The sequence below is a fragment of the Amblyomma americanum genome, chromosome 1, assembly GCF_052857255.1.
Source record: "Amblyomma americanum isolate KBUSLIRL-KWMA chromosome 1, ASM5285725v1, whole genome shotgun sequence".
Lineage (NCBI taxonomy): Eukaryota > Metazoa > Arthropoda > Arachnida > Ixodida > Ixodidae > Amblyomma > Amblyomma americanum.
The window spans coordinates 504,383,932-504,397,233 of NC_135497.1; the positions used below are offsets into that span (position 1 = coordinate 504,383,932).

General features: G+C 46.5%; 1 protein-coding gene across 1 annotated transcript; it reads right to left on the reverse strand.

Moving 5' to 3' along the window:
- Positions 1–3,046: 3,046 nt before the first annotated feature.
- Positions 3,047–12,827, reverse strand: LOC144128142 (uncharacterized). Its single transcript, XM_077661246.1, has 4 exons — positions 12,819–12,827; positions 7,768–7,986; positions 6,965–7,249; positions 3,047–4,079 (listed from the first exon to the last, which is right to left on the reverse strand). Exons 1-4 carry the CDS (start codon positions 12,825–12,827, stop codon positions 3,450–3,452), a joined length of 1,143 nt encoding a protein of 380 aa, XP_077517372.1. The 3' UTR covers positions 3,047–3,449.
- Between the last annotated feature and the right edge of the window lie 475 nt (positions 12,828–13,302).

A 13,302-nucleotide genomic window follows, 5' to 3' on the forward strand; every position in this document is an offset into this window, starting at 1 on the left:
CACCGTCAGTGTGTCCGCCTATCAATTATTGACTACAAAATCTCGCCTTATTTATGTTTCTATAGGGTTGGTATTCTGTCAAAGAACATGCGCAGTTATATCATAAAGCAAAAGCAAGCTGTCGCGCAAAATCTTAATGCTCTCGCGTTAAAATTCAGAGAAAATTTAAAAGCGAAAATAATGGCGGCTCCATCAAAGAACAGCGCTAGCTCAATGCAGGCAGACCTTTCACGGCAACAGTCTATTATATTTCCGACAACTCCACCCAGTGTCTCAACTTTAAAATACAGACATAAAAATATAGGTGCGGTGGTTCCGAAGAATGCTGTTTCACAGTTTAACATCGAGCAAGAGTTCATTAAATTTTATAACTAAATGACGTTAACAGATCATTAAAGTTTAACAGGACGGAAGTTTCAAATACGAACTTGGACAGATACACCCAAGTTACGCGGACATTTCAATAATATATGTGGCTTGATACCAAACATCAGCGTTTCAAGCTTAGGAAAGAAAGGGTTCCAAGATAATAAACTAGATGACGGCACCAGTACCAAGAAAATCAATTCGTGACAGCCGTAGAGAAAAGAGGGTTCCACCATAATTGATTAGATGGCGCCACGGGTACTGAGAAGTGAACACACAGGAACAGCCGGATGTATGAGGAAACAGGTGTCTGGTATGCTACTAGATGGCGCTACGGGTATCAAAAATGGAATATACTGCTAAATGTCTGCTTCACTTGCTTGAATTTTCAGGGGCAGATTCTTCAGGACGCCTGATGTCCCTGTCGCCAGCCTTTTGAGCATTACTGTGAAGAAAAATAGAACAAAGGAAAACAAGCTAGACATAATAAAGCAATTTCGGATCTCTGCTATGCTCGGAGGAAAAGCGAGAAAAGTAGATAAGAATAGCAGATAGGAAGGACGCAAAAATATTTAAAAAATGCGAGGAATACGGCGGGTATTTTACAACCTGCCGCGGATGGGCAAAATCACCATCACAAACCGTCACGTGGTCATCATTGAAGTGCCCGGTGCAAATGTGTTCTTGGATACAACACAACATTCGATTTTCGCAAAGAACCGGGAGTAATTTTTCTGCGTCTCACGTACGCAGAAATTGCGCTGTTATCAGTGGTGTTGCCAGTGCAGAAGCATCACAAGGTGAGCGGTTGACCACAATGACGACAAATTATTAACGGTTTGACAATACTGCACCCAGAGAGAACTGACACGACATATTAAGGCTGCCTTCCGTTGAGGAGGCGTGTTCGATAAATTGTCCCTAAGATACTACAATTAAAATTATAATAATTAGATTTGCTCAACCTATATGTCCGATCTTCGCTTTCCTGACGGCTTTGTCCAACTACCTTTGTTAAAGATTGCACTTGACCAACCTCCTCAATGAGCCAACTTTTTCCTAAGCTTATTTTTCCTGCTGCTAGTTTACACCGCAGTTTCCTTTGACATATAGGTATATCAAAGTTCACATTCCCTGACCATCTGAAAAAAAATATTTTCCCGGCTTCTCGCTCGACGTAAATATACTGGTTAATTTGCACACGCACTGCTCCTTTCAGTTGATTCATGAAAATAATTCAACAGCATTCGAGGACGTCATTTAATTCCTCCATTGTTCAGAACTTCAGATGTTTGCATGGAAAAAGGAAACACGTGCAGTGCGACTAATCTCTCTGACTAAATGGTGCAACAGCAGTACTCCTATATTTTGGGACTGCTATTGCGGTTCAACCTGTTCTAGATCTCCAGCCTTCTCAAAAAATTAAAAAATTCTCGTGATATTTTGCAAGAATGATATCAGAGGTTCTAATTGAGATAATTTTTTACTTCACGTGTATGATGTTTGCAAAGGTCTTAAAGCTATTCACTTTTACTTATGCGACTCTTCATGCTTAGGTTGAGTCTCGATTTGATCTTCTTAACGACTGCCAAATGACCGTTCGTTAAATTTTAGGAACGAGGCCATAGCGGGCGTAGGAATTAGTGCCGGCGTCGATGATTTTGTTGTTTTGATCTTTTTGTACAGACAGCTTGCTCGGCTTCCAAGAGTACTGATGCAAAGGGAGAGCCGGGCACCTTCTTTCGCATTTTTTGCTTGAACTGGATCTAAAGAAGCCTTGCACAGAAGTTTTTTGTTCATGCCATTTGATGGTGTTTTCTGTTAAAATTATTTAGCGCTATGCGGTTAAACGTTATGAAGAACCTGGACCGCCGCGGTGGCTGAGTGGTTATGGCGCTCGGCTGCTGGTCCGAAAGACGCGGGTTCGATCCCGGCCGCGGCGGTCGAATTCCGATGGAGGCGAAATTCTAGAGGCCCGTGTGCTGTGCGACGTCAGTGCACGTTAAAGAACCCCAGGTGGTCGAAATTTCTGGAGCCCTTCACTACGGCGTCTCCCATAGCCTGAGTCGCTTTGGGACGTTAAAACCCCATAAACTAAACTAAACTATTATGAAGAACCCAAGACCAGACTTCGGATGCATTTTAAAGCAGGCTTCTTGCGGATCATGTTTCAATAGCAAGCATTTCACGGCCTGTCATGATGCCTAGTATGCAGCGAGCAATTTGATGGAGGAATAGTGCAAACAAAGGACGGGACATTTGAAGGCACACACGGCGAGCGCTTTCCAGTGTCTCGTGACTTGTTTGCACTATCCTTCCATCAAAATATACCAATACAAACATGGTCAACTTTTCGCTCTGCTACAGTGCGCACATTGCAAAACATTCAAAAATAAAGCACAACAATATTTATCAAGACTCAGAGGTAAGCACTCAATTTTTCAGCACAGCGAACAAGAATTAGTACTTTAGTTATTTTTCACACAGCATAAAATGATTCACTAGCAAAACCCAACAGCTGCTGCACATAACTTTGGCGTGCCTATGGAAACGGTGACGGTATACACAAACGCTTTGTCACCCTTGGCAGATATGGGCGGCAAAGCCGGATGTGTTTTCTAACTAGGCGCTGCGACGTCACCCGGAGTCGTATGTCCAGGTAACACATGTTGTGCAGGTGACGCTGTAGAACCAAGCGCCCCCTCTTAAGTATTCGTTGTCAGTAATTAAGGAACGTGGCTCCTAATCGAGTTATGTAGAATTTCTGCCGTTTTTACTGTCAGCTTACCCTTGCAGTAATGTATAAACATGGGGTTTTGAATCGAAATGATGAAATTTGCGATTATTCGTTCTGGACATCCGAAAAGATCTGAATTGCGCTAAAGTAAGGTAGCATTGTGAACGTGTAAAAACAAAAGCATCATTTATGGTACTCACTCTTAGAAACGCTACCACATTGGAAGCGAAGAAAAGCCTTAAAATCCAAGGTGTCGAAGAATAATGTGCTTTGTTGTACTAAGAGAGATATAGGAGCTGAGCTCATGTCGATCTTGACAACTCCCGAAGGAAGCGCTACAAAACAGTCAATATTGTCGCGTTCGACGGCGACAGGTTTCGTGGCACTCATCCCGGTTGACGAAGGCGTTGGAGCCCAATAAACATCGGTGTCGAAGCAGAAATTCCCACTCCACCCTGTGACACTGGAACGCGGTGCCTTTATCCGTCACCGACGGAGCGGCAAAAAAAAACGGAAGGCGAAGCTGCGAAGGTTCGCACAACTGTGACACCGGCAGCAGGCATCCCCGCTCCCGACGTGTCCGCGAATCGTTGCACTGCGCGCCGCACACGGCCGCAGTGTCAAAGACGGGTGCCGAGGCCAGCGGGCATCTGCCACCCGCAAAGGACCATGGGACACACTTGCGGCCGTCGTGGAACCACCAGTCACCGCGAGCGTCTTCAGCAGTGCAGGCTACGAACCGCGGCTTCTGAACGCAACGGTGCTCAGGAGCCCACCGGCCCTTGACACAGGCCGCCAAGCAGTCCTCGATGGAGGCGAATTGGTTCGGACTGCGGTTGCACACGTGAGCCCTCTGCACTGTCGCAGATAGGCACGATCCTTCGTCCGGGTCATAGAAGAACTGCGCCGCTCCGTTGACATTGCAGAAGGACTTGTGGACGGTTGGGCAGACTGTGCCATCCTTGTCGTTGCTGCTCTGCATGCGGAGAAGTAAGCTTTGATTATCCGCTCCTAGCGTGGCTCTCTACCATGGTAAGTTACTGGGCAGTGGATGGTACTGAGCACATAAGCAGCGCTAGTGCTGACTGGGGCAGATGCACAGTTTCCTTCCCAAATATATAGGCTACGGAGCTCATGGCCCGAGTGGACATCAAATATTTTTGCGAGGTTCATGTGTTACTTTTGTCATGTGCCTCCCAAAAGTGAAGAAGCACGCATACGGATGGATGAACCTTGAGCCGATCCGTGTGTTTCTTGACTTAGTCTTGTTGACCATCCGGCGGATTATGATTAAGAACATGCCGAACGAACTCGCTCCAAAGGATATATGTTCACGGATATGTTCCGTGTTAAGAATATGATGTGTGTAAACAGGCGAGAACTGTTAATTTTGGCAAGCTTTCCAGGAGTGACGGAGCGGAAAAGCTGTTGAAAGTAATATTACGGTCGGCAGCGGTTACGATCGCATTAGTAATCCGGTTGCTTTGCTGAAAACTCTACGAGTGAACACTAGCGTAAGTGAACATTCTTCAGAGATGAAAGTAGAACTATGTTTTTCTACAATAACTGGCAATTTTTTTCAGATTACCTCTTCCTATCTCTCCGCACTACCGTCAGGATATGAGAGGAATATTGCTGCTGCAGCCTAATGTTCCAGCGCAAAAAACCTTATTTCTCCCTTCTTCGTCGCTGCATACGCTCCGCCATTAATACTGCGTTAAGTCTAAAAACACTTTTAATAGGCTGGGGTCATATCGCGTGAACACTGTGAGCCCGAAATGGGGAAGGACTTTTCCAAACTTGTTTCAACAGCCGATGGTTCATTGATATAGAGGATAAAGAACAGGCATAGATAGGTACTTGCGGAGCGAAAGACATATTCTCTCCAAAGCCGGTGGTGTGCGGAAATGCCGAAAAACTTTACTAGCCGAACTGAAACACTGGTCTGCCTCGAGACTGAAGTCAATATATTTTAGGCTTAGATTGCAAAAATGCGTTATGATTTTTATTTCAGCCTAGCGTGGACTTCAGATACGTTACAGTCTTTGATACGCATGTTATTGCTTTGAAACTTGCTCTAGGTCGAGTTAAAATCAGTGGTTTGAATCAGGCTTGTTAGGCAAAATATACCGCCCTCTGTGGAAGACAAACGGGTACACATGGCACTGTCACGGCCTTACGGCGCGCAAGTCTAGAAGCCACGGAGGAAGACTTGACTTGCTCCGTGCTAGAAGTTGAGCTCGAGAAAATTGCTAAAAATGAAACAATATTATACCGCAGAACAATGCTAATCGTGTCCTATGCAGTAAAAGACGTTTTTTAGGACCTTTGTATTACACTTTGGCACATATATGTCAAAACTCTGCTGAGACCAGAAGAAACTAGCCCCATGTCACTATGCAGACAGTACTGCCGAAAAAGATAAAATGAAGAATTCAGTTTGAGGCTCTCCTAGACACTGCGATACATGTCCATTAAAAACTGAAAAAAATCTACCGAAATCTAACGAACAGTGGACCTAACGTGGACAGAGAATTAAGAGAATAGAAGGAATAAACTACCTTCTGCAGTGTGACAAAAAAAGTTACTGGTAAACGTTCCTGGCAGCCCAAAATGAGGCTTAAGCTACTTTTGTGAAATATTTTCTATCTTCAGGAGGAGTTTTCAGACTACCTTAGGCAAAAAATAAAATTGGCGGGATTCGTTTCAGTTTGTGTATCAACGGGCAAAAACACGATTTAACTCAACTGCAATGTCACGTGCGATGAAAACTCGCAATTTTCCCAACTCCGTCGCTTATTCCACTCCCCAAAAAGGTCTCTCACTACATTACGGCGCAATTAAACCTTTCTAGTTGTTTGTAACACACCTCGCCGTCCATGTTGATGGAGTTTGTATACATGCATGCTACCTCTGATTTTTGTGATACGTTTTGTGCTTATGTTTAAAGTTGACGAAGGAAATTATTTCTTTTTGAACAAGCATTATGGTTCGAGCGGTTCTTTTTAGTACGCGTCGTTTATAATTAGTCTTACATGTTTAATGCAACCTTCAAGCCATAGTTGTTTTTTTGTGGTTGTAAAGCTAATTTCTAAATCCTTTACTAGGCGCCAGTCAGTTGCTAAGATACAAAAAATCACTTAACTCTTCCAGGAGGGGACGAGAAACAGCATTTAATAAAACATCGAGATGTGTCGTTGGGATTTTTTTCACCATCTAACTAGACATATTCATTATATTTGTGGCCACGGGTGTTTAGAAAATACTTGGTTTGGTGTAGTAGAACTAAAGCTAATAATGGCTTGCATTACACACAATATTAAAATGTACGGAAAATGAAATCTGCGCGACCCACAACCGTCTAGACGTTTCCTAATCATTCTCCGCAGAGGGTAGCTGTACGTGACGGAACTAAGGACTCATAATTCTTGAGGGCGGGCAATCGATTTACGTGTTCAAAACAGGAAAAGAAAGCCATGATAAACATAGTTGTGCGTTAGTTTTTGAAGGTGGTAATCTACCTTGACCTTCGATGCTTCATCATGAACTAATCACGCGCGCAACCTGTACATATTTATTATTGCGTAAATAGTTTTTGTGTATACTACCTTTCCACCCTATTTTCTCTGCCTGTCCCCTCACCTCTCTCATTTCATTTGTCCATTCTGCCAGCTATCCTTTATTTCCGCTGTCCAAGCTTAGGTGCTTCAGTATCGGTGGCAGATGGCGGGGTTAGCGAAAACCTTTTCCTTTATTTTTATTATTATTTTAATCAACCCCTACTACTACTTGACCATCGGGTGTATCCTACCAGTCAGCACCACTCGCGTGCGCTTATCTTCGTTTAGTTGCAATACGCACGGGGGAATCACTGACGTTAGTAGTAGGGACAAGTGGATCCTTCATGCCTTGCTTGTCTGAAGCCGTTTCGTTCGCGCCTGGTGACCGATCAGGCGCTGTGGTTTGCTCGGGCACCCGTGTCGGCGTCGGCTTCTCAGGGGTCATGTTCCCAAGACTGGTCTTGCTGGTAGTGCGGGTCGTATGGCCTCCGCTGCTCTCAGTTGTTGGTGAACGCGTTTCTGTTGGCGGTTGGGTGGTGGTATGCGTCTCGGGTGAACTGGGTGCATCTTTCATCTTCAAGGAGCCCTAGAAATAAATAACTTTAATATTAGCCATACGTTTTTAGGAAAAGTCTATTGATACCTAATGTAGTCGCAGTTGCTCCTGCTATGAGTAGATTGCTGTATTCAAGGCTTCATGACTGCAGTGCTCGTAAGGCCGACAACCAACACCGATCAAATCATCTCGCCTATACTACGAGTGTAAAAAGATTAATCTTCCTCTTAAATAGAAATATATCTAGAGAGCGCCATAAATCAGAGGAGTTAAAAAAAATAGTGCTCTCAATCAGCCCAAGTTACCTACAAACCCAGTGGGTGAGCATTCGCCAGTAGGTGAGTATTCGCCTAAAAACCCAAAGAGAACAAAGTTAAGTCTAGCGTGACCTATACGGCGTGCTGCAAGCTCACTCCCTAACAAGGGTGACTAAAATCATTTAAGTTTTGTTTGCCGCAAGCCATCATGCAGCACACTATCGCCACGACCACGGCGTTCCGAATAAATGAATACCTGTCCAAGACTTTTGAATAGTGCAGCCGAGTCACCTGGTGAGGCGCAGGTGCATCCGTAGGTGGCGGGCCCAGCGTCAGGTCGAAGATGCGCGGGTCAGGCTTGCGCAACTTGTTGACTTGGTTCCCACCAACCGAGAGTGTGTCTTCTGTCTTATCTGCTGTGCGCGCGTACATGTGAATGCCGACCACGATCACCGCCGAGGTGAGCAGCATCGCCAGACTGGTGAGCATGCGCACAATAACACGGGGAACCTGCGCATTGCAAAAAAGGGCACAATGTCGTTAAGAAAGGGGGGGGGGGGAGAGCTACTTAGTCCATTGTGTTCAGGCCTCCGGTTTCACTGCGGGAGCATGAATAGTGGCCATTCCGGGCATTAAGACATAGTGTGTTCGTACGTTTGTCTGAAGCCTGCTTTGTGGCAGGCTGCCCAACCGATTGTAAGGAACCATCCCAGGTGTATATATATATATATATATATATATATATATATATATATATATATATATATATATATATATATATATATATATATATATATATATATATATATATATATATATATATATATATATATATATATATATATATATATATATATATATATATATAGACACCAAGTGTCCTAGCTGAATGTAACCAACCACGGAATGTTCCAGCGGCGTGAAATCCAGTGTGGTTTGTTTACAGTCGCGTGACATAGCAGTACATTTTTCGTTATTCATAGATAATAATTATGTCTAATTAGCTAACTTTTCAACTTTTGACTTAAAATCAGCTGACGCAAACGTTCGTGCAAAGTTACCGTTTACGTAAAGTAGTTTTTTACCTGCCTTAAACCATAACTCGCACAATAGACAACACCACGCGACAACGGTGGAACTTGAACCTCGCAAGATATGTGTTAGAGAACGAAATCCTTTTTTCTTCTGAAGAGAGCCCCCGATGAGCCTTTGTGTGCACATTGGGGCGGAGATGTGAGCCAACAGCTGTTTACGCGATGGCTTCCTTTTAAAGCCAGTAAATGAAGCTACGTCAATCGTACCTTGGTGGAAACAACGCTGCTAGCTGTTTTTCGAGATGATCTGCAACTTTTCCATTGACACTTCTTTCCTCAATAACTATAAAATCGGCTATCTAGACCCATCTAATTGACTTTAAAGATCGAAAAAAGGATACTTCTGGCTAGGCCATGCGACACTGAACAACCCTCAGTTGGTTTCACTGGTGGTTTCACTGGGCTAGAACACTCGTCTTTTATTTAAAGCTTGGTGTCATTTAGCTGCGACACCTGGCGTATATACTACGGACTTAATGGGATTAGCCAATGGAACTAATCAGTGAGGCCATGTGACGCCAAAATATTGTGACGTCATCCATACGTCTGATGACGTCATGCCTACAGCCAATCAGAGTACAGCAACAAAAAGTACACATCGTCTAGTGATAGCATCGGAGATCGAAGAGTGGCGATCGGATGTTAACGGAGAGGGAAAGTAGGTGTTGAAAGGCTGAGCCACCGACATAGCGGCAAACGCTAATGCTTCCGCATTTCTACAATGCAGTCTCTGCAGTCTTTGGCGCTCGGCTGCTGACCCGAAAGGCGTGGGTTTCGATCCCGACCGCAGCGGTCGAATTTCGATGGAAGCGAAATTCTAGAGGCCCGTTTACTGTGCGATGTCAGTGCACGTTAAAGAACCCCAAGTGGTCGAAATTTCCGGAGCCCTTCACTACGGCGTCTCATAGCCCGAGTCGCTCTGGGAGGTTAGACCAATATAAACCTAAACCAAACCATCTCGCCATTTCTTCACACAGAGACAGGCTGGCGCCAACTAAGAACTGCAACTCAGTAACTATCAACTATAATCAGTTAGTAGCTGACGCCAGTCTTGTCTCTTCACGTTCTCATTTGTGCAAGAGCTAACAGCACGACCAGTCTAAAGCCGCTGCAGAAGAAATCAGGAAAATTGAGTATATAGATGGTTTATGGTGGTTTAACGTCCCAAAGCATCCAATGCTATGAGGAACGCCGTAGTGAATGGCTCTGGAAATTTCGACCCCCTGGGGTTCTTTAACGTGCACTGGGATGTATTACGCACAACTGTCTCTATGGCTTTGTAGGCACTTCGCTCACTCTACGGAAGTTGAAACCCATTAGATTCTTTCAATTAACACGAAGGGACGCGAAAATGGTTCATATCCTTTTAGTACGTTTTGTTTTAAGCGCAGGATAAAAAAAAAACACGATAAACGTCTCCCAATCTCTACAGTGCGCATGCATGCCGAAACTTGCGCCTCTGAAGCAGTCTTTGTATCACTTCATCGAGCCGCGCCTGGGGCAGAAGGAAAACAAACAAACAAAAAAGTCTGGCCGCAAGAAAAGCGACGACGCGCCGTCTGTCCATGGAAGTGGCGCCACAGTTCTATCGCTGATAAGTGAGTCAGCGCCGACCGCCATTGAAAAGGCCTGCAGTCGACAGTAGTGGGCATGCGCAAGTGGCTGATTCGCGGTTAAAAATGCCACCGACGAAGACCGCCGGTCATTCTTCGTGTTTGCTAGGAGCGAGAGCTTATTTTCGCCGTAAAAGCGGAAGTGGTGCTGGACCTGCCTCTGTGCGCGTTTCCAATGGGTTGCTGTGATTTTGACCGTCTACCGGAGACGCATGGATGCCGTTGCACTCACGGACTACCGACGACTGCCGAGGAATACGCCTCTCCGAGCCAGGCCGTCGGCATCGAAGGTGAGTGCGAGGCAAGGCCTCGCGGCGAGGGCGACATGTTTCCGTGAAACCTTTTAGTCAAAATTTAAGCTTCACTCGCACTGTTCCCGCGAGCATTGAATAATAACCAGCAAACAACACGCAGCATGTAGAGGAGAGGTTTCATGGGCTGTCGCCATCGGGTTTCTGGTTCGTGACGCAAGCGAGGCGAGCTAGGATTCGCGGCGCGCATTCAGCTCTAGGTTTAGCTCACACTAGTCAGGTCAGCTTTAGGTATTGAGCCAGCGACGAAACTTCGTATGCAGGGTGTTTCACCTAAGACTTTGCGCAGTTTTTGAAAGTGGGCAGTTTGAGTTAGAAGAGCGCCTTTTCCGGCATACCTTTGCCGGCGGCGTGGTGCGTCGGAGTACAGCTAAGGTGTGGTAACTAGCACGCTGGTTAAGTAATACTGAATAGTTTAATAACCGCCTTTTTCTTTTGGGTTCCTTGATAGTTGAGGGACGTGTAGCCTACCGCAAGTTTTATCCATTTCAGTTTTTGGAATTTTGGGGGCGTGGTTGCCCTCGGCCCTGTGGCCCAACTAATATTGGCTACATCACACAAAAGTACGTGCGCGAGAGGCCTACGGGCTTAGCAACCTCTGCACGTAACTCGTGGAAATAGCCAAAATTTGTTAGGCCACAGCGCCGAGGGTGGCTGCGTTTTCGAAATTCTGGAGTGTTCTGGATGTTGCTTACGGTGGGCTGCACGTCTCTAAGATATTGGGGGATTTAACAGTGATAGTTAGAAGGTTGACTATTCAGTGCTGCTTAACCGGCACTCTAGTTATCCCGCTTTGGCTGTATTATGATGCACTACGCCGCTGGTGCACTACGCACTATGCCGAAAGGGTCGCCCTTCTACCTCAAAAAGCCTATTTTTGGGAATTGCGTGCGGTCTTGGGTGAACACACCCGGTATGGAGAGCTTTGCTCGCTGCCTCAACGGGGTTTATATATGCGAGCTCGCTATCGTTTGTGTCACGAAACAAAAGCTCGTTCCGAACGCCGTTGCGACCAAGCCACTATGTCGTGCAGCCGAACTCCCGGGCGCGCATATTCTTTTGAGACATGTGGCTTGTGGCCGTACACGGTGCTCGGAAATTCTCGCCAGCCTCGTCGAGCAACTCCGAAGAACGGACGCTGCCTACGGTCTGCGGCACATCGTGTTTCCGCTGCAGCCAAGGTCTGTTCGGTTTTCTTAATTGTTTCAGCCCCACGGCGCAACGGCTTCAGTCGCGCTCACTTAGCCCACCACGGTGAGTACATGGAAGTGCGATATGCTTGCGTGTATGTCATTCCTTGTTCTTTTTTTCTTTGCAGATGTGCTCATTCCAGCATTCCCGCCCTTAATCCAACGGCACTGGTGCATTCGGCCCGCAATGTCATCTGGACTGATATGGTAGTTACGGGTCGTGCAAGGTTCCTTTCGTGCACCCTCTGCCTCCTGTCACAAACGTTGTACTGTCGGCTGCTTTGACTGCACTGCATCGCAGCGTCCTTTCCCGCGTTTTCGGTAAGCAGGACCACGACTTATCGAAACGAAACTGGCATGGCTGCAGATGAAAGCAGTGCCCCCCAAGGCTGCTTAATACCATGGCGCCGCTGAAGACGGTCCAGGATGTAGTTCAGTTGAAGCTCTCGTGGAATAAGCCACGTTCGTTCCCGACAGTGCAGCTAGTGTACAGTGCGACCCTTTGATGACCTCGGAATGCTGACGACATCCATGGCTACATGAAGAGGGCTTGATCGCTCTGGTTGGTGCATGGTGATGGAAATGGTTGCACAGTGCTAGCAGACGGGATGGAAGAGAACACAGAATATGTCTGTTATTCTCTTGCGTCTCGTCTGTTCGCTCTGCTCGGTCGTTTCCATCTATGGTTGCATTTCGCAAAGGTTCCCTTTTTTGTTCTTTGCAGACATGCCGGCTTAGGGTCTCACTTACACAAGGACACCACGGAGCCGCCTCAGCAACTGCGAGCTCAGAACTCTGGTCTCGGTCCGGCATCCATGTACCGCGCAAGATACTCCCTTCTTGGCTCGCGTTGCTGCTGCCTCCCGCCACAAACGCTGTACTGTCGGCTGCTTTGACTGCACTGCATTGCAGCGTCGTTTTCTGCGTTTTCGGTAAGCGAGACCGCGACTTATCGAAACGTGAAAACTGGCATGGCTGCAGATGAAAGCAGTACCCCCTAAGGCTGCTCAATACCATGGCGCCGCTGAAGGTCTAAGATGTAGTTCAGTCGAAGCTCGCGTGGAATAAGCCACGTTCGTTCCCGGCAGTGCAGCAGTGTACAGTGTGACCCTCGGACGACTTTGAAACACTCACGGCATCCATGGTTGCAAGAAGAGGCTTGATCGGTCTGGTTGGTGCATGTTGATGGAAACGTCCGAACAGCGCTCACAGACCGGATGGAAGAGAACACAGAGCGTGTTCTCTTCCATCCCGTCTGTTCACGTTGTTCAGGCGTTTCCTTCTATGGCTTCATTTGGCGAAGGTTTCTTTTATCTTTCCAGATATCGTGGCTCAGAGTCTTCCTTGGATGAGGAGAGCACGGAGCCGACTCTGGAAGTCCGAGCTCGGATCTGTGGCCCCGGTCCGGCGCCTATGCACGACGCAAGGCAGTCCCTTCCTGCCCCGCCCGTCTTTTTAGCTCTCTTGATACCAGGAGTAGGGTGGTAAGTGCAAATGAATCGAAGCCGGCGTGGCATGCCACACTTTTGCTCCCGACAGTACGGAAAGTGTGCAGCGTGTCCGTGGGAAGCCTGTGTAGCATACGCCCGACATCCATGTTTTCCACTTGTCGTTGCAG